This window comes from Megascapheus bottae, chromosome 3, assembly GCF_031878675.1.
Source record: "Megascapheus bottae isolate mThoBot1 chromosome 3, mThoBot2.hap1, whole genome shotgun sequence".
Taxonomy (NCBI): Eukaryota; Metazoa; Chordata; class Mammalia; order Rodentia; family Geomyidae; genus Megascapheus; species Megascapheus bottae.
The window spans coordinates 71,517,012-71,539,297 of record NC_143511.1 but is presented as its reverse complement, the minus strand read 5'-3'; the positions used below and the strand labels follow the sequence as shown (position 1 = coordinate 71,539,297).

At 39.1% G+C, this 22,286-nt stretch overlaps 1 protein-coding gene across 1 annotated transcript in view; it reads left to right on the top strand.

Annotated features, from left to right (window-relative positions):
- Window positions 1-472: 472 nt before the first annotated feature.
- Svep1 (sushi, von Willebrand factor type A, EGF and pentraxin domain containing 1) overlaps window positions 473-22,286 on the top strand; it is a 152,536-nt gene continuing 130,722 nt past the window's right edge. Inside the window, exon 1 of the mRNA XM_090330416.1 lies at window positions 473-1,425. Within this exon, the coding sequence (XP_090186542.1) occupies window positions 883-1,425 (543 nt within the window). The 5' untranslated portion in view covers window positions 473-882. The remainder of the gene's footprint in view (window positions 1,426-22,286) is intronic.

Genomic DNA, 22,286 nt, shown 5'->3' with positions numbered 1-22,286 from the left:
TGACCAAATGGATGATTAGGTAGATGCATGATTGACCCAACATGACTAGTCCCCACTGTGGAAGGCATAGGGGTGTGACTTGAACCTATAGGTTCCTGTAGTGTGCATACACACTCACACTTCCATGCAGAAATCCCTGCCAGGAAAGGTCCACAAATAGCCATATGGTGGGGTCTTTAAGGCACTTAAGGGTGGGAAAGAATCACAATGTGTATGTGTGTGTGTGTGTGTGCGCGCGTGTGCGCGCTCGCGCTCAAGTGTGTGCGTGTGCATTTTCTTCTACAGAGTGTTTCCAATTACTGTGGCACTCTTGGTATCTGGACCTATCTCCAGTGAATTCCTCTGCAACTTCTGCCAGACACATGGGATCAATCAGGGCCAGGGCGCTGGTGCGCTTGCTGAGCGGTTGTTGAGAGCTGACAGACCGGTATTCTGGAGTCAAGGAATCTCCTGGTCTTTGCCTGGATCCTGGGAGGAGAAGGAGGGGAGAGGGAGGAGGGAGATAGAGGCAGAGATAGGGAAAGGGGCCAGGGGAGTGGAGAGGGAAAAGCAGAGAGGAGGGACGAGGGAGAGAAGGAGGGACAAGGCAGGAGAATCTTCATGAGGGCGCCTTTTCCTTCTAACAGTTTATAGGCGTTAGGGAGTGAGGAGGAGGAGAGAGAGAAGAGAGGGAGACAGAGAGAGAGGAACAAGAGGGGTCGATCGCGCGCCAGTCCCTCCCGAGTCCCCGAGCAGAGCAGCCAGAGGGGTCTGGAATTTGTCCCCGTGTCAGATTTAAAAGGGCGCCAAGGCTGGCGGCGGCTGCCCTGCGGCCAGGCTCCGCGCGCGCCCCTCTGCCACCCGGCCACCCGGCGCCGATCCCCCGCCAGGGTTCCCGGCGCGATGCGGTGGCTGCGCCTGGCCTTTTGTTGCTGGGGTCTGGCCCTGGTTTCGGGCTGGACGACCTTCCAGCAGCTGTCCCCGTCGCGTAATTTCAGCTTCCGCTTCTTCCCGGAGGTTGCGGTGCCCGGATCTCCGGGCCGGTGGCCGGCGATGCCCCTCGCGCCCGGCGAGGAGGAGCCCGCCGAGAGCAAAGTGGAGCGCCTGGGCCAGGCGTTCCGGAACCGCGTGCGGCGCCTGCGGGAGCGCAGCGGGCGCCTGGAGCTCGTCTTCCTGGTGGACGAGTCGTCCAGCGTGGGCCGCGTCAACTTCCTCAACGAGCTCAAGTTCGTGCGCAAGCTGCTGTCTGACTTCCCCGTGGTGCCCACCGCCACGCGCGTGGCCGTCGTGACCTTCGCCTCCAAGAACAACGTGGTGGCGCGCGTGGATTACATCTCCGCCCGCCGCCCGCACCAGCACAAGTGCGCGCTGCTCAGCCGCGAGCTCCCCGCCATCCCCTACCGCGGCGGGGGCACCTACACCAAAGGCGCCTTCCAGCAAGCCGCGGTAAGGCACCCGCCTGCATGCCCAGGCCAAGTGCGCAGGGCCCAGCTCACCCTGCAACCCCTTCCTCGAAATCTAAGTCCGCAGTGCCCCCTCTCCCCCAACTGTGGGGTCTCAGGGATGGGGGCGGGGTAAGGGCTTTGCCTAAGGCAGGGTGTCTCCGTGGTCCCTCCCGAGGCGGGGAAGAAAAGGCCTCTCAAGAGCTATGCCCAGGTAGACTGGTGGGGATGAGCTGTCCAAGATGCACAGGTGAGTACTGCTGACAAGATGGGTGCAGAAGTAGGGTGTGGAGGGCACAGAATGTGCCTCTAATCTATATTATGATTGGTATTGTTTTATTATTAATATTTATCGGTGGGGCTTATGGTTTCAGCAGGAAACCATAATTGTGCTCTCTGAATCTCTTAGAAATATTTTAGTATCTGGAAGAGGTCAGTTTTGGGTGCTGGACAAATGTACTAATTTCTCTCCCCTGCTTTTCTTCCTGTCCGTATCTGTCTTTCTCCCTGTATCTCTCTCTACCTCTGTATGTGTGTCTGTGTATGCACGCGTGCATACACGCATGCGCGTATATCCACTGCTGGAACCATACCCAGCCCTGGTTGTTGGTTTAGTTATTTTTTCATATAAGGTTTCAGGGATGAGCCTGACCTCCCTGACTGGCTGGGACTACATGTGTGCACCAGCTTGCCTGGCTTGTTTGTTGAAATGGAGTAAAAACAATGGAGTATCAACTAGGGCCTTCACCTTTCCCATCTCTACTTCCCTAGTAACTGGGATTTTATAGGTGTGAGTCACCAAACCAGATACTTTTTTTTGCCAGTCCTAGGGCTTGAACTCAGAGCCACTTGAGTTACAGCGCCAATTCCAGTGTTTTCTCATTGTGTGGTACTGAGGAATTGAACCCAGGGCTTCATGCATGCTAGGCAAGCACTCTACCACTAGGCCGAACTCGCCCTCCAAACCTAGCTACCTTTGCATCACATTTTCTGATTACAAAGTAACATATGGTCAGTTGATGACACATAACAAGTCAACATTTGTAGAACTAATGAAGCAAAAAGAAATAGAAAAAAGAAGAGGAAAACATCATTGTTTATATTGGGTTGAGCATTTGTCCAGCATGATACTTATAAATAATTCAATCAAATTGCTATCCAGAGGTTTTCTTTCATATATTTTTATTGTAATTAGTAGAAGGGCTACATGATATTTGCCAGATAGAAGGTGCATTAATTCACATCCATTGATACCCTTTCACATGTCTTGGACCAAGATATCCAGAGGTTTTGTAGCCAGATATTTTCATTCGTCTTATCATGACTGAAATGATACTAAGCTGCATACTATCTCATGCATGAGCGCCATACTTTATTTTACTGATAATTTATTGTGATGTTCTGGGTTTCTTTCTTTCTTTCATTCTTTTTTTTTTTTTGCCAGTCCTGGGCTTGAGCTCAGGGCCTGAGTACTGTCCTTGAACTTTCTCAAAGCTAGAGCTCTACCACTCTTGAGCTTCAGCACCACTTCCGGCTTTTTTCTATGTATGTGGTACTGAGGAATTGAACCTGGGTCTCTGTGCATGCTAGGCAAGCACTCTACCACTAGGCCAAACTCTCAGTCCCAAAGGGTTTCTTTTTTTTAATTAACTAATTTGCAGAGAACGCAAATAGTTGTAGACCACTCTAATTAGTTCTTTAGAAAGGTTTTCTGCATTTTGGATTAAAAGATATGAAACTTTTAACCTTTTTTTTTTGTGGGTGAGAGCAGCACTCGAGTTTGAACTCAAGGCCTCATACCTACTAGGCAAATGGTCTACCACTGGATACCTACTAGGCAGATGGTCTACCACTGGGCCTTGCTCTCAGCCCTCCCCCTGTTTAACTTCTTGATAGAAAAGGTCCCTTCTTCCCTGAGGGAATTATGTAAAATTACATGTTATTAAGTAGCAAGTTTGCTACCTGCTCAGCAATATAGTATATTATTATTCTTAGTAGTTTTGATGATTTGACATGCAAGTGGTAGAGTTATACTTTTAAGGATGAACATTTGCTACTGCATTATCTGGGTAGTTATATTTTGTCTTTTGCTAATTATCTGGTTATATATTTTGCCCCTTTTCCATTCTAGCCATATTTGTTTGCTATTAGTGATAATAAAAGCTCATTATTTATGTAGTTAGACCAGGAACTTTTGTGCTGTATACAGCTAATGATTTTTCCCAGCTCATTGTATTTTACTTGGGTTAATGGCAGTGTCATTATTAAGTTAAAGATATAAATTTTTATATGCTCAAATCTGTCAGACTCTTATTATGCTCATATTTTCTTACATCCTTAGAGATACTTTCTCATTTCTCCAACTAGAAAAAATAGTTCTCCATTAAATTGTACTTTATTTGAAACTTCTATTTTGTAGTCTGGTATCTTAACTTTTTTATTTTAGATAGTAATTGATGAGTCAGTTATCCTAGGACCAGTTGCTTTGCAGTTATTTGGTCTTTACACTAGTTGTATTGAGTGCCCCTTTCAACACATAGTAAATGTCAATAGTATTTGGTTTCCTGATTTCTACATTATTATTGTTGTTGTTGTTGTTACTACTGCTTCTACTACTTCTACTATTACTAATACTACTACTATGTAAATTGTTTGACTTGAACTCAGGACCTATGGTGTACTAATTATTACAAACAAGGGAAACCATGGAGCCTATGTTCCTTTGGGTCTGGCTTACTTCACTTAATATGATTTTTCCAAGTCTTTCCATTTCCTTACAAATGGAGCCATGTCATTCTTTCTGATGGCAGCATAGAATTCCATTGTATTTAAGTACCACATCTTCTTGATCCATTCATCTACTGAGGAGCATCTAGGTTGATATATGATAAGATTGTTTTCTGAACTGCTACTCTCAAAGATGCGTATTACGGGCTGTCAATATTGTATTATGTTTGATTGAAACACATTGACCGAATAGTTAGGCATATGCTATTCTTGGCCCCAGCTGCCAGAACCCTACTTGGTTAAAGTGTAGGAAACTTCTTCACCCATTACCTAATCATGGCAATACATACAGAAAGCATTTCTCTTAACTTTGACCATGGAGTAGGACTACTAAATGTATTCATTCTCTTTTATTAAAATTGATTTTTACATCATATTTCAAATGACATGTTTAACAATCAAGTATTCAAGAAGGGAATCCCTATATGCAATCAAATGTATTCATTCTTGAATACACTTCTAATTTGCAAAGTACCTTGTAATTTACAACTTCCTTCAAAGCTAGTATGGCAGATGAACAATGTCTTCAGTTATTCAGATCTCTTCTTCTAACTCAGCTCTCTGATTTTCAGGTCATTGTCTAAAATGACTGTGAGAGCTTCTACAATTGAGAACTCATTCTAGATCCCAAGCAAGAGGAGAAGGCAGAGAGACAACTCCATGTAAGGAGAGTATGTGTCAGTCCACAGCATTCTGTCATGTAGATCTTATTGGGGACCTTTATTGATCAAATGGGAGATGACAAATGCCAAAGGGGTCCATAAGTCATCTTCATCAGTATGTGAGGAAGGGTGTCTGCCTAGGGAAATGACTGGAAATTCTCAGATGGCACTCATCCCTCTGGGAGTAAAACAGAAGATTTGAGAATTACCTAACTTACCCTATGTGGTAGATTATACCTCTTGTAGTAAAGACTGTTGCAATTCCTGAACAATCTGTTTAAATATTGGCAGTAGAAACTTCTTTGGCACATTTTCCAGAAGCAAAAGGTGTGTGTATAATGTGAAATCTACTCACACATAAAAAAGTATACTGAAAGTGAATTGACAACAACTGCAAAATGCTAGTCATATTTTTTATCAGTTTAATAAAGATGCATGAACATCTCCTAGAAAAACATGGTCCTTCTCCCCCACCTTGGATTTCCTAGAGCAATCTGGACATGAACACTGAGACCTTTCATAGGTATATGCTTCCTTCTCAGTCTTTCTGAAAAGATGAAACATGGATCCCCTTCTTTGTTACCCATCCTCCCCAAAGTGCCATTGGCAGGTTATTTATGTAGAGTTGGGAAATAAAGATTTTTAAGGGAAATGGCACTGTGGTTCTAAGTGGTAGAGTGCTAGCCTTTGGTCACAAAAGCTCAAGGATAGCGCCCAGGCCCTGAGTTCAAGCCCTATGACTGACAAAAAGAAAAAGACTTCAGATTCCGATCACACATACTTCTTTTATGTACAAAGAGTTATTTTACTGCTACACTAAATGGAAAAGCTATAAGCATGGGGATGGATTCTAATTACTATGCTTAGATGTAATGATAGCTACTTTGATTGATGTGGACAAGTATAATTTAAAATTCAGAAAAGTATTGGCTTCTAACAAGAATAGAATGGTTTTAAGGAAGGTTCATAGCAGAACTCATTTCATGATTAAGTCATTTATATTAAGTGAATAGAATGATTCCATTTAATTGAAATATTTTTAGTTGTAAGCTACTGACAGTGTATGGAATATGTTTTGAGTGCACCACTTCATTGAATTTTCTCTCTTTTCTTCCATTCTATTATTATGGCAGTATTGGGTCTTGAACTCAAGGCCACAAGCTCTTCACACAAAGCTGGTACTCTAGTACTTGAGCCACACCTCCATTTCTGGCTTTTTGCTGATTAACTGAGTCTCATGTACTTTTCTGCCCAGGATGGCATTGAACCATGATCCACAGAACTCTGCTAGGATTATAGGTGTAAGTCACCAGCACCCAGCTTCATGCATTATTTTTGTAATTCCTGCTCCATACCCCAAATAGCTTTAATTTTTTATTAACCATCCTGTGGCACTTGGATATGTATATATATATATACATATGCATGTGTATATGTATGTATGATATACAACTGGCTGCTATTGAAAAGTATGTTTTTATTTGAAGGATGATATTTTATAACAGATGTGTGTATGTGATAAAATGTATACCTTTCTCATTTTATCATCTATGAGCTCAAGTTTTCACTGGTTTCACCTATAACCCCTTTGGCCATGTGTATTTGTCCTTAACTCCCCACATTTATTCAGAGGGAGCATCCTATCACTCAGCAGGACCTTTCATCAAGTTGTTTCTTTCCTTACTTGTGTCTTTAAGAACTTCCCCCTTAACAAATGCTTTTCTCTGAACAGGACAGATTCCTAATTTGGAGCATGATTTGATGCATCTCTTATTTATAATAGTAGCTGGATGTTTTCAGAGTAACATGGAAACTTGTAGAGTGCAATACAAGAATAAGCCCTAAAATTAATTGTTTACCAAAGAATGTCCCACAAGAATAGAAGCCAAGACACAAACAAAAAAATCCCTGTAAAAGGATGCTTGTTTCAATATTAGCTGGAATAGGAAATATTAGCTGGTTTGGGAAAGCCCAAGAAATGACCCCTTTCTTCCCATCATATAATATATTTGAATGATCATGTGGAAGTCCAGCGTGTCCTTTTCTGCTATTGATGGAGAAAATGGCTTAGGTTCACAGCTTTCTAATGCTCCATTTCTAAAGCAGGCAGTTATGCCTCCCCCATACAGGCAGTGCTGGGCACAGAAGTGCAGCCCCATGGGCAGTCACCTTTGTAAACCATAAACTCACTCTGGATAAAGGACAAAGGGAGTGGCAGCTGAGGAAGTCCCTTCTTCCAGAGAAAGAATAAGAAGGAGGGGACTGCGGGTCTGCACAAGGGCAACTCTGGTGATACTTCACACAAAAGCTGGAATCAGGAAATCAGGACACATCCTTGCTGACATGTATTATAATCAATAAAATACTATTTAGAAATGAGTGGCATAGGCCTGGGAATGTGGCTTAGTGGTAGAGTGTTTGCCTAGCATGCATGAAACCCCGGGTACCACATAAACAGAACAAGCTGGACGTGTAATGCTGTGGCAGAAGTGGTAGAGTGCTAGCCTTGAGCAAAAAACGAAGCACAGGGACAATGCCCAGTTCAGGCCCCAGGTAAAAAACAAAAGCAAGAACATGACATAGTGAATTAACCAAGTGCCATATTAAATGTAATAAAACTCTACATATATAAAAATGGATACTACGTAAGCACAATTAATTAAATATAGGCCTTCATAGAAGAAATAAACTGTGAGAAAATTTTCAAAATATTAACAGTAGTCATCTAGAGGTAGGATATTTATCAATTTAAGAATATCCACTTGTGCATTTGAAAATGTGGTGAGCATATTGAAGTGAAATATTATTGTCATATCTGGGAAGAGCTAAGCGAAAAGGAAAAATGACTTGGCCTATCCAGAAACATTGTAGAATGATTAGTCTCAAACACAAACATCCTTTCTATGTCTCCACTTTTTTCTTAAACATGCCTGAAAACTTAGAATTGTCTTTCACAGCCCAACTCTGCTTTCTAATACAAAATGAGGCTTTTGTATTTCATTAGGATATTGAAATGAAACCACTCCTCTCTCTTTCTGTCAAATGCCGAGAGCTGGGGCATTGACTCTCTGCGGGATGAAAGACTAGCTGGATTGTAGGGCAGGCACCACTCTATAGATAATATCACTTCCCTCTGTCTTCTCTGTCCTTCCTCCTGGTTCATACTAAATCTTAGGAATTCAGACTCACAGGAAAATCTGCAAACAAATGACAATGGTTGTCCATTGCTTGTTGAGCTCTCTGAGGAGAGGAATTAATGACCAAGATGTAAAACTGAGCCCATGTTGGGGCTGCAGATGGTGGAAGTAACTGACTCTGCCCCTTGCTGAGAGGCCAGGAGATGGTGGCCCTCCTGGATTTGTCACACATGGACGGGGGTTGGGGGAGGTGGACAGTGAACCATTGCTCTGTCAATCTCCATTATTCTCACTGATAATACACATCAGAGAACATTTCCAAGGGAGAAAGACGTCGTCTAACACCCAGTGCTATTCCATGTAAATAAAGTCATTGCCTCAAAGGATCCATTTTCCACAGTTAATTCTCATTTCCTAAGTCTCAAGCTTCACTTTTCATTGTGACTTTTGCATTACACAGTTAAAAAGCTGTCTTATCATCACTGGAAAGGGACCAGCCATGGCCACAAGTGTTGTTTGATGGTGTGTTTTGCTCTATGTATCTCTTCCAATTTGGCTCATTCATTTTGATCTATATCAATTTAGCCATAGCTTCGCCATATGGTTTCATAAATTTCAGTCTTATTTTATAGGCTTTATCTTTCCAGATGAATCTGAAATGGACTGTGAAAAAAATTAAGCAAATTTGACTTGTTTGTGTTTCTCATAGTATTATTTCTTAGCCAAGATGTCTTTCTTTTTAGTCATATTTTCCTTCCCAATGTACATGTGTGGCTTTTGAATGTTGCTCTAAACGTGACGATGTCAGGAACTTACTGCTGGAATTTTTTGGTAATATGGATACCAAAGTTTAGCCTATTGGTACATAGCCAAATCTAACAATAAAAGAATCTGTATTCATAAGTACACATCTACAACAGATGTTATGTGAGATTTTTTTTTGTTGGCTTAGATTTGGCTCTAGAGCTCACCACTCTCATTAAAGAGCAAGAATCATGGAAGTGGGGCTGTGGCCTTGAGCTGAGAAGCTCAGGAAAAACACTTATGCCCAGAGTTCAAGCCCCATGACCCCCCAAAAATTATATAAAAAATTGAGCAAGAATCATTCCACAGTTTATGGAGAACCATCAACAGTTGAGAAGGATGCATTCCTCTGAGTGCATGGATACTGTGCATAGCTAGCCCTGAAAATCAGTTAACATGTTTCCCTTTGTCTAGTTCCTATGAGCAGAGAACTTCGGAGCAAGAGAGAAACAGTGCAAGCATGGAATTTTGGGAAGGAAAACTGTTTATATTATCCTCATGTTTTGCTGTTCTCTTCCACAGCTGGATGGAGAAGGGAATCGGGATTTTACTATGGGTTGGAAATTTACTTGGGCAAAAGATTTGATTTGCCCCTGTGTCTGTTTACTGCTGAAAGAAGCCTTGTAGATCAATGACCAATGGCCAGTGACAAAGACCATAGTTTATTTAATTGTTACTAGAAATATAATCTTGGAAAAAGGTCTGACTGCAAGATAACTTGGTAGATGAACCAGGTAAATATTGATAGGAAAGTAAGGAAGTGAGACAAGGGAAGGAAGAAAGTTGGTTACTAGATGAAAAGTTGTTGGCTGAACAGCCATATGGGGAACACTGAGAGCCAGTGTAGAATTCCAGTCCTACAACAAGTATTACATCCAAAAGGCAAGGGATCTCAGGGTTTCCTAGACCCACCCTGTGAAAGGCACCAGGGAGGGTTGTTTCGGTATCATTCCCTCATCCCCTGCGAGTGGGCAGAACATTCTCTAGATGCCCAAGAAAGCTCTCAAGCAAAGAGATGGAGCCGCTGACCTGAAGAAGTCTGAAAAATGGGTGAGGACATCAACAGGGCTTTGATTTCAGCTAGAGAAAGATTAAGGGGAGTTGTAGCCTTCTCCTATGGAGAAGAACCACAGGAAAAAATGGTTCTTCTTAAGTTACTATGTGATCCACTTAGCCAGAAAACTGTATTAGTAAGAAGTCATAGATCTGGGTATGGTGAGTTATCCCCAGCCATGGAAACGTAATAGGAATGAACTTCTGGGTAAATGTCATTTAGATGATTATTCTCTAAGAAGACAGTCTTCAGTGGGCTTTCATATTTCCCACCAGAACCTCCCCTTGCATCTGGAGAGTTGCTTATCAGAGCTTATTTCCATGAACTATGGCTTCATCAGCAGCATCAGGCCCATTTTGTATACCTTAATAAGTATACCTACTAGTCTCTGCAGAGGCAGTAGTGATATCTTCCACTTAAGGAGTATCTGTCTCTGTCTCAGTCCTTTCATTGTTTTCTGAAATCTTAGATTAACCTAGTTCAAGGTCAGTGCTAACTTATACCCTTTATTAAGGGAAAAAATGTGCCTGAAGGAAAACCCACTATTTTTAGTCCTGGGTGTTCTAAACCTACACTTAAGTTTATAAATTTATATGCCAAATCTTTGGTCTTCCAACTAAGTTCAATTTATCTTAATTTGGGTTACTCAGTGTTCTCTGCATCATTCTGTTTTTTTTTATTCAGATGTTAACCCATTTCCCAAACAAACAAAATCCTCTTTGACTATTTTAATAGTTTCTTTGGGTTTAAGAACAAAATTTGTTTTAGCAACTAGTTGCATGGTTATCAATGTTTAGAAAACGCTTTCATAAATACCGTAGATATTGAACTAACTTGTTTACATGTCTAATGTACATTTAGAGAACTTTCACTGTCCAAGTTATGAATTGTTTAATCTATCGGAAATGACACTAGAGTCAAAATGTTTTTAAAATACAACACATTTGAATTATGATGGGTGTAGGTGCTACTACAGTCATAGATAAATAATTTAAATGCATATGGAAGCATTTTGAAAATCTCACATTCAGTTGCATGGAACCAGAAACATTTAGATTTTGGATGTTTTGTGATTGTGCATATTTGTAATTTTGCATGTATAACAATATTTGCACATATTTAATGAGATACGATACAACCCAAACCTAAACATGAAAATTTTTATATTTAATATGCACTGTACAGTTATCTGAAGACAATTTTGTATAATGATTTTAATTACTGTGTGCATGAAACCAAATTTCATTATTGGAATTTTCCACCCTGACATCAAATGCATGCTCAACAAGTTGCATATTTGGTAGCATTTTGGATATTTCATTTTCAGATTAGAGAGGCTCAACATGTAATAAATCTAATCTACTAATAAAACTCAACCCATAGTGTTTACTTCCAATTGTTTTAAGGAGATAAACACTGAATCGTTTGCTCTAAACTGATTGCTTGATATGATTATTCAAACAAAAAAGAAGAAAAATACAACAAATTTTTGAATACCATTTGTTTGGAATGCTAATCAGTGTCACAAATGTGAATTTGGTAATGATCACAAATAAAATACAAAGTTAAGTTCATGAACTTAAAAGCTTCCCTCAACCTCTACTCTTTGATTACTCTACATTTTTAGTAGATTTGATGTGAAATATACTGGCTTTTTGAAGTCTTCCAAAGTTGTGTTTGCTAACTGCTACCAAAATTGTTTCATTATAGTGGTTAGATTATGTCTTTCTTATACACTCGGCTCCCTCAAAAAATTATTTTATTTTATTTTATTGTAATTAGTAAAAGGGTTACATGATATTCGCCAGATAGAAGGTGCATTAATTCACATACATTGATACCCTTTCACATGTCTTGGTACCCATTACCCTCCCCCCCACACCCCCCACCCGTCTTGGTTTTCCCCCCTTCCCTATCAAATTTCAAATAACCAAATACAAATAAATTCAATATATCAGGTAACAAAGTGAGATACTATACCAATATGAGATAACCAAGGGACAGCAAAGGAGATGAGAGACAACGTAGTACATTAAAGGACAACAATCATTCGTTATATGGCTTTTGTTTCAATATCCTGGAGGTCTTTTCAATTAGCTTCATACTATATGGCCTTATGTATCAAGATTTTGCTCTATTGCAGATCTCTGCTAGTAGAGCCCAAGGTTTCTACTGATTATGACGAATGAGGGAAACCATTGAGCCTAAGTTCCTTTGAGTCTGGCTTACTTCACTTAATATGATTTTTTCTAAGTCTTTCCATTTCCTAACAAATGGGGCAATGTCATTCTTTCTAACAGCAGCATAGAATTCCATTGTGTACAAATACCATAACTTGTTGATCCACTCATCAACTGTCCCTCAAAATTTTTCTTTATAGTTATTAAAGTATCTCACAAGAAGACATCACTACTGATGAATTTTAAGTCATAAATAACATTGCCCTAGTTGTTTCAGAAATATTTTTATACTTGAGCTTACCATGTTCTCTAGTATTGGATGTTCTTTTGGAAAGACAATTTGACCTGACAATTTTCCAAATCAGTTTTTCTGCTAGAGTTCTAAGAGTAGCATTAAATTCATTTTCCCTTCCTTCCTTCCTTCCTTCCTTCCTTTCTCTCTCTCTCTTTCTTTTTCTTTTTTTTTTTTTTTTTGCCAGTCCTGGGCTTGAGCTCAGGGCCTGAACACTATCCTTGGACTTTCTCAAGGCTAGAGCTCTACCACTTGAGCCTCAGCACCATTTCCAGCTTTTTTCTATGTATGTGGTACTGAGGAGTCGAACCCAGTCTTCATACATGCTAGGCAAGCACTCTACCACTAGGCCAAACTCCCAGCCCTCTCTCTTTCTTTCTCTCTCTCTCTCTCTCTCTCTTTCTCTCTCTCTCTCTCTCTCTCTTTCTTTCTTTCTTTCTTTCTTTCTCTTGTAGCTCATATCTTTTGCAGTCCACGTCAAATCATTTCTCCTCTTTCCTTTCTCTGGACCACCTATGAAAGTTGTATTTTCCTCTGTTTGTATTGAGGCACCAATCAAGAGGGTGAGATGAAGCCTTTTTATGTCTTTTTCCTAGCAATTTGAATTAGGGGGAGAGAGAATCATTGTAGTTGTTTTACAATTTCTTTATTTTAAAATTATCTTTAATTGTTCCAAGTTTCAATTCAATGTCACTTTATGAGTACAATGCATCTTTTTTCAGTGCCACCTCTCCCATCTTTCCCCTATCTATCCTAACTCCACTGATCTCCTCAGGTTACCTCATTCTATTAAATGAGTGCTGAGTTTTACTACTGCATTTTCCCACTATTCCTCTTTCCATTGTCCCCCTGTAAGAGCCCCCTCCTCACACAAAACCTGTTTTAGCATCCTGGCATTGATTTAGTTAAACTCTCAGTTGTTCAGAGGAGTCACACCACAAGGAATTCACCCTTTCTTATACTATATTCAGTTCTTTTTTAAAATAGATGCATGTCTTCTTTTGTTAACTAGAAAGCAAAGCAACATAGAGTTTAGGACTGTGTCCAGAGCTGTAGAAATCCCATCAATGTAAGGAATGTAAGATGTGCAGAGAGAGAGGCTGAGATAACCTACTGCATAATCCCAAAAGAAAACACATGGAAGGACACAGAAAGTAGCCAGGATTCATAGTGACTTCATGTTTCAGTCTTTTTGAGGCTCCATTCTTCCCTCTGAACTTGGGTTGGAAGAGATATTCCTAAGTGCTTCCAGAAAATCTTCCACTTTGGTTAAACCAGTTAAGTGAATATCCAATCCCTATAGATTTTATATGTGTGATTAAGACATTCTTTGTAAGTTTCTTTTTAGTTTAAAATTGCAAGGATAACCATGAGATTCTTCACTAAATACTGTTTACCAGGGTTGAAAATACATTTTGCTACTTTTTCTTGTGGAAAAATAAGTGATTGATAGCATTAAAAAATACAAGAATATAGGGGCCAGGAGTTTGGCCTCGTGGTAGAGTGCTTGCCTAGCATGCATGAAGACCCAGGTTCAATTCCTCAGTACCACATGCATAGAAAAGCTGCAAGTGGTGCTTTAGCTCAAGTGGCAGAGTGCTAACCTTGAGGAAAAAGCCCAAGGACAGTGCTTGGACCCTGAGTTAAATCCTAAGACTGGCAAAAAAACCCAAAAACGAATACAAGTATATATAACTCACAGTTATATTTTTATAACCTATAATAGTTATATGAACTAGCATTTCTGTCTCATTCTTTATATATATAAATACACATATATAATATATGTACATATATAATATTTAGGAGAAATATTTTACAATTTAATTCTGTGTGTAGTGTGGGGGGTGTGTGTGTGTCTGTGTCTGTGTGTGTGTGTATGTGTGTGTGTGTATTGGTCCTGGGGACTTGAATTCAGAGCCTGGGAGCTGTCCCTGAACTTTTTTGTTCAAAGCTACTACTCTACCACTTTGAGCCAGAGCTCCACTTCCAGCTTTTGAGGCATGGCTAATTGGGGATAAGAGTTCTCTTAGGCTTTTCTCCCTAGGCTGGCTTTGACCTGGGATTCTCAGGTCTCAACTTCCTTAGTAGCTAGGATTACAGACATGAGCCAGCAGTGTCTGACTATAAGTTAATTCTTAAAATTGAATAATGAAAACTTTTGCCTATGAGGAAATTCTCCAACAGTTATATTTCATGTATATATTATTGTGCAGACACAAGCAAAATTAGATTGCTAACGTCGTTTTTTCTCCCTTCTCGTTTTCTTTGCACATCTTCTTCTTACTCGTTTACTGTGTGTGTGTGTGTGTATGTGTGTGTGTGAGAGAGAGAGAGAGTGAGAGAGAGAGAGAGAGAGAGAGAGAGAGAGAGAGAGAGAGAGAGAGAGAGAGAGAGAGAGAGAGAGAGACTTGAACCCAGGCCCTTGAACATACAAGACAAGAGTTTTCCCACTGAGCTCCCATTCTCAGCCCACAAATGACTTTTAAAATCTATTAAAGGTGGGGCCAGGAGTTCAGCCTAGTGGTAGAGTGTTTGCCTAACATGCACGAAGACACTGGTTTGATTCCTCAGTACCACATACATAGAAAAAAAAGCCAGAAATGGTGCTGTGGCTCAAGTGGTAGAGCTCTAGCCTTGAGAAAGCCCAAGGATAGTGCCCAGGCCCTGAGTTCAAGGCCCAGGACTAGCAAAAAAATCTATTAAAGGTTACTTTTTATTGTAAAATATGGCAGTTAGCTATTGTACATAAATCTTTCTTATCTCACCATATTACGTTAATGGACTTTTTGTATATGTTACACAATCAACTTTTTATCATTTTGTTTTTTGCCTTGTTTCACTGAGTGGTAGTCACACACTGAAGGGATGAGGCCTTGTTGTCTCATATTTGAACTAAATGAAGATGCTTCAAGCATGATTTTGACAATTGGCTTCCTCATAGTTGTTTATTATATCAAAAAAGTTGCCTAGTTTACTTGTAAAATTATGAATGAATGCCCAAATACCAAATAGTTGTACCATTTGAGATTATCTTATTTTCTCTTTGGAGTTCTTGATGGAAAGCACAAAGACCTTTGACTATGGCAGTTGAAGCTATATAGTCATATTGTATAGGCAATTAGTATGTCAACTGAAATTATAGTTATTCAATTTGATTTTATCTGAATAAAGTAGTAGTTTTCTTTATAGAGAAATGTCACATACCTTCTCTTTTTCCTTTTGAATTCTAATGAGTTTACTTTGGCTCTTGAGATTTTCTTGGTTTCTCCTGTGTGCCCAGAATGCGAGTTGGAAGTTGGCATGACTGGAAACTTGTTCGGTCTTTCTGTCTTTGTTCTGCTGTTTTTTACAGTCTACATTGGGCCTGCTACTCATCAACTCCTGTACACACTATTTTTCTATTTGATGTACTGTCCCCCATGGGTCCATTTCAAAATGATTTGTGTCCATGTTTAATAACTAAAGCATGTATGTGGGTGGAAGAGCTATGTTACCATAAATCTGAGACTAAGTTCTTCGATGACCTTCTGGTTCTCCTCTAATTTGGCTAGACTGCCATAAATAGCCTAAAGGATACTCAAGCCAACATTTGTTCCTTTTCTAGAATTTCAGTCAATGAAGCCTGAGTACATACTTAAAGTGAATAAAACATGCTAAACATGATTCAGTTGAAGTTGCAAGATGAAAATGAAGGTTCCATGGCTGTACTATTCTCTTTCCTGTTACACTTTTGACATTGTTTTAGTTTAGTTAGTTTTTAGGTAATATTTGCTGTTACACTTGTGACATTGTTTTAGTTTAGTTTGCAGTTAATATTTCTTTTGTGTCATAAAAGTTAGCACAGTTAGACAACAATAGCATAGGGCCAAATATATAATGGAGATGCAGTATGGAATGGGTAAAATAAATTGAAAGGTGATATGTATCATGGTTCTTAAGTAGAGAACAGTATTTACTAGACTGGAGTTTACTATTTTATTTTCTCTATTGGACATATATCTAGCAAAAATTATAGAATTTAAATTTTTCATCTGTTAATTCAGTAGGTTCTTAGTTAAAGTTCTTATCATCAATAGTGTAAGAATATATATTTTATTGTCTTTGCCATAGAATACCTGACAGTCTACCTGGGACTAGAGACAGCCTTAAAAGTATTAACTATAAATGTGGACCAGGCAATGTTATGTCATATATGTGAGGAAATTGAGGTGCATTATTTTTACCTGCAACAGAAGAATCTGAGAAAGTACCAAAGAGGGGATGTACTTTAACTCAAATTCTGAAGAACTAGTAAATGATGGAATATAAATATGAGAGAGAGAGAGAGAGACAGAGACAGAGACAGAGACAGAGACAGAGACAGAGAAAAAGAGAGAGTGTGTATTACTAAAAATTTCTAGTTACTGGGCCAGGAGTTTGGCCTAGTGGTAGAGTGTTTGCCTAGCGTGCACGAAAACCTGGGTTCAATTCCTCAGTACCATATCTATAGAAAAAGCGAGAAGTAATGCGGTGACTCAAGTGGTAAAGCATAGCCGTGGACCAGTGCTCAGGCCCTGGTGATACAACTTCTGTTCTGAGTTCACGTGACTTTCTCTGGGAAAAGCACAGAGGAAAGAAGAAAGAGGAAATTTATGAATGATATACACCTACAAATTAGAAGTAAATCAAAATTTGCTAGTTAATTCAAAATACCACCAGAAGATAGTCAACGTGACAATGTACCTACTGTCAGCCGCATATGTACGTGTATAATGCATTCACATTTATGTGCACATCATTGTAAACATATATAGTGAAATTATCAAGATACTTGTGACAATGTCTATAATATTAGCCACTCAAAAGTTTAAAATCTGAGAATTGAAGTGCCTAGCCAGTCCAGGCAAGGGACTCCTACGTAGAGGTAATTAGATTATTAGAGGTAATTTGATAATTAGAGATAATTAAATAATCAGAATTAACTAGCAGTAAACTGAAAGTAGAGATGTGGCTTAAGTGATAGAGCCCCAGACTTGGGCAGAAAAAGCCAAGCAAGAACACCAGACCTGGAGTTCAAGCCCCAGGACTGGCATATGCCTATACTCAAAATCACTCTTTACTTCTTACATTTAGTATTATTTAGCAGTGTCATTGTAGTAGTATTATACAGTTGCCCTGTAATTTATTAAGGCACCTCTTGTTGGAATTTCATCTTTTTGGTTCATTTATTGTCGCAAATTATTCTGGCATATGCATTCATGAGGTCATTTTTGCATATGTATAAATGGCTTTTTCCATGATATTCTTACCAGTGGCACTGAAGTTCAAATGACATGAAATGTTTAAGTCTATGAGCTCTTTGTCATACTGTAATCCAAATATGACCAACTAAGTAATATTTCCAAGAAAAGTCTCTGCTTCCCCATACATTTTATAATTTTGAAATTTTAAAATAACTATAGCTGTTTGAAAAGTCAAAAACTGATGTTGCCAGTACTTGATTTACATTACTTTTATATCAATAAAGTTAAACATTTTTGTATTTCCTCTTTCTCTCTTTTTGTCTATATTTTATTTGGTTAGAACCCTCACCTATGCTCCTGTTATTTTTCTTTTTCTTTCTACTTAGAGCTGTTTGAAGTTCTTTATATTTAAGGTCATTCATACTGTAATTAAGCATGGCATAAACAAGCATGGTGTACCTTTTTTTCTAGTTTGTTCCTTGCTTTCTAGTTCTGAATTATTTTAGAGGGTCAGAAACCACAAGGACAATTCTAAGCAAGGCCATGGTGGCTTATACTTATAATACCAGCTTCTCCAGAGCCTAACATAGGGAGAATTACATTCTAGGCAAATAAAGTAATAAAACAAAATTAGGTGAAATAGAAAATAAAGTTCCTGAGGCCCCCTCTTGACAAATAAAAAGCTGAGTACTGTTATCCCAGTGTGTTACTAATCCCAGCTTCATGCTAAGTGTTGATAGGGAGGATCACAGTCCAAGCCAGTCCCAAGAGAGGCCCCCAAATTATAAAAGCATAAAGGTCCTACGCTATGACTCCAGTAGCATCTGCAGCGCCCTGGGTTCAAACCCTAGTATAGCAAAAAGAAACAGAACAAAAACCAGTCCAGTGTTTATGGTGGTTAGATTCTTATTATTTTGGCTAGATTTTTGAAAGGGCACTTTAATAATTACGAAGATACTTATACTAATGTATTCCTTATTTACTTAGGAAATCTGATGGGCTTTTGTAATTCAGCATGGTTCCCATTGTTTTAAAATAGATAATTAACAATTTGAATTGTATTTGTTCCAAATTTTTATTCCTTAGGAAAGGAGAAATTGTAGACTTTTAGTGAAGATGAAGCTGCTAACCACATTTGTCTGCCGGTGCGTAAATTAAAGGAGTTAAAGGAAATGATTACTTCTTCAGTTGTAATAGACTTCAAATGCTGCATGTGCCTTAAATAGCGGCAGTGACACTACAGTGCCCACAGTATTTACACAAACACAGTGTGTGTGTTTGTGTAACTTTTTCACTGATCACTTGGCTACATTATCAGCTTGTTTTCCTAATCTTAATGGCAACTGTGACAGGCACAAATTCCAATGTGTGTGTTTCCCACTTGTTTACTGTTTCCTGTGAGCACTTTGACTTGATCTCTTTCCTTGGCCACAGATGAAGAAAATCCCTCAACCCGGTATGGCTTCTTTGAGCATCTTCTGCTAGAGTGAAACACGCAAAGTGTAATAAGATACAGGTAAATTGTAAGACTTCACTATGAAAAATAGGATCAAATCCTAGAAATCATGTTCTTACATGCACTTAAATGACAGACTGGTTTAGAGATGCAAATTAAGAGGATAAAGAAAAAAGGGAAATTTAAACCAAACTGGTTGAAAATCTGAAAGGAAGAGAAAATGGAACTTTGCAATAAGAAACATAAAATGCAATGTCATGAGTGATATGGAAGAAAAAGCCTAAGACGTTTCTCCCATATTTAGAGGGAAAGGCGGATGAGATGAAAATGTAAAAATGACTATAATATACAAAATCATGCAAATGATAAACCAACAGAAAAATGTAACATTTTCTGCAAATAATATTCAAAACTACATAGCAATAAGCATCACTTGAACTAAAGAATATCAGAGTATTCTAAGTAAAAATATTAATCAAACAACAGATAAAGCTTGGTGAATTAAAAATTATCTTTAAGTAGTTGTACAGAGGAGGTGCCATTTAACATAGCAGATTATGAACATAGTGCATCTGGATCAGTGTCACCGACTCCTCCTTTAACTCACCCCTTCCCTTACTCTTAAATTACATGGTATTGACTGCAGTCTTCCCCCACCCCCGTTCATTGTCTGCCCTTTTCCCCCACCTACTCTGCTCTTGCAAGTACCCATTTCCTGGTGCTAATTTTGTTGGGCTTTGACTGTGTCTTTCTAAAAGCTTACACTATTTGAGCTCTCTATAGCATCGACTATAGTTCACTTCATTCCTTTGTAGCTATTTGCATACCACCCAAACCATTTACCTACAGATTTATTGGCCCATTCTAGTTCCCACATGTGAGGGAAACCATGTAACCTTTGTTTGTCTGAATCTGATTCACTTCATTTAATATAACTTTTTTCTAAGGTGATGAAATTTTAAAATGTGAAGGATGAGGACAGTGTAATAAGAGACTTAGAATCTCTTGTTTGAATTTTATGTTTCCTAGGAAGAAAAAAATGTAGAAATAAGTTGAAATACTAACTTACTTTACTATTTTTCTGCTCCTTGGGTTAGGATGGTTATGACACAAACATGATGAATATGTGTTCTTTAAAGGATAAGTAATTTACCTTCTTATGTTAGTCATCTTTAGTCCAGGCTGGTCTCTGAAGGCAATTCTAGCTAAGTCCATGTCACAGTTAATGTTATATTTGCATGCAGTTTAATTAATGAAGCTCAAGAGCAAATATTGTTCTGACTTCGGATGTGTTAAAATTTTCCTATTTCTTTCAAGACCATTTTTTTGAAATAGCTCTGTTGTAAGCTGCCTTGGGGCCTACCCCCTCTGGGCTAGGGGTGCAGGCTTGTGTAACAGTGATGGATCTTGGTTGTTAGAAAGATGTTACACAACCCTACATTTTTATCATTCTGATGACTATGGCTGGACCCTGGCTGGACCCAAGGAGCTTACTTCCCTGCCAGATATTTATACAAGCTAATCAGAGGCTTGATAGAATCCAGATGGTGATAACCTTTTGCCATGACAGAGTCCATGTTGAGTTTTTCTTTGGCAGCAAATGATTTGCCTCATTCAATATTCTGGATCTCAAATTCTGTCTCTGGAATGGCTCGCCAAGGGCAGATGATGTAAACTCTTTCAGAAACACTTGAGAGAAGTGCCAGGACCCTACCACATTCCACAAGCCGTATCACGCATCTCATTACTTCTTAAATCTCCAGTCCTGTCCCTATGACCAATGTTCTTTTTATTGAATTATGTTTTCTATTTGAGCATGATGAAGCACAAAGATGGAGGAGGGTTAAAATATTTTTTCAGTAAATCATTCTCCCCTCCTCTGTTTTTAGTGTGCATTTCAAACCCAGATCTTGTGTAATTCTATCCTTGAACTACTGGTCCTGCCATTATTTTGCAGTTTGTCAGCTTAATATGTTGTCTTGCCAGCAGATCTAATGATTCCTGTAAATGCTCACCAGTTCTTCAAAAGAAAAATAGAATTAACACAAAACTATTCATGCCTCACCACCTGGATGGTAAAGATTGCGATTATGAGCTAACGTTAGTATGTTTGTAGGATATTTGTTTGTTTTAAAAGGACAATAAAGTCACAAAAAAAGGAAAATGTATCTGGTTCAAAGCTATTTAAAATAGCACACAAGTGTGGATACTGACCTTGCTACTACTCAGTCAAGGTCAGCTCCCTCAAGTGATCCTTCTCTAGGGAATCCTAGTGTTCCCCCATCCACTCATGCACTCATTCAGTGGATAGGTATTTATGGGTGTAGACCCTAGACGAGGGGCTATCCAGAATATTGTACTGAAGCCAAAAGCTGAAGGCTCATTCATGTGATCGTAGCCACTTGAGAGGCAAACAGAGGGACTGTTCTAGCTCAAGAGTAGTGCAAATAGGAAAGTACACAAGATTGTATCTCAGAAAAATAACCAGCAAAAGCCAGGTTCTGGTGGCTATGCTTATTTTATTTCCAATAAAAATTACTCAGAAAACGCAGGAAGTAGAGCTGGGGTTCAAATAGGTAGAGTGCTATTCTTGAGAAAAAGAATCTCAGCAACAGTGCCCAGGCCCTGAGTTCAAGCCCCAGGACCAGCACCAAAACCAAAACCAGAAGGGCCGGGAATTTGGCCTAGTGGTAGAGTGCTTGCCTAGCATGCAAGAAGACCCGAGTAGTCGATTCCTCAGTACCACATACATAGAAAAAAGCTGGAAGTGGTGCTAAGGCTCAAGTGGTAGAGCTCTAGCCTTGGGAAAGTCCAAGGACAGTGCTCAAGCCCTGAGCTCAAGCCCAGGACTGGCAAAAAACAAAACAAAAACAAAACAAAAAAAAAAACAGCAAAAGCATAAAAGCATAACCAAAGGTGTGTGGCTCAGGTGACAAAATGACAGTCTAGGAAGTGTGAAGTCCTGAGTTCAAACCCCAGTTTCTTTAAATTCAGCTTTAGCCAGCACACAATTCATTTTTTGAATTTTAATATCTTCTTTTAACTACTGGAAAATGCAAGATACAATTATTACTGTTCTTGACTACTTTCCACAAATGATTGCTTCTTGAATTATTGCCTCATAAAAAAGAGTTCCTTCTTCCAACTTGCTTGAATATATACCCTGGTACTACTTTACTGTTTTCAATTCTAATGAAAAACAACAGAAAATTGAATTGTAATTCTAGACTTAAAAAATGCTAATCTTGGGCCAGAAGTTTGGCCTAGT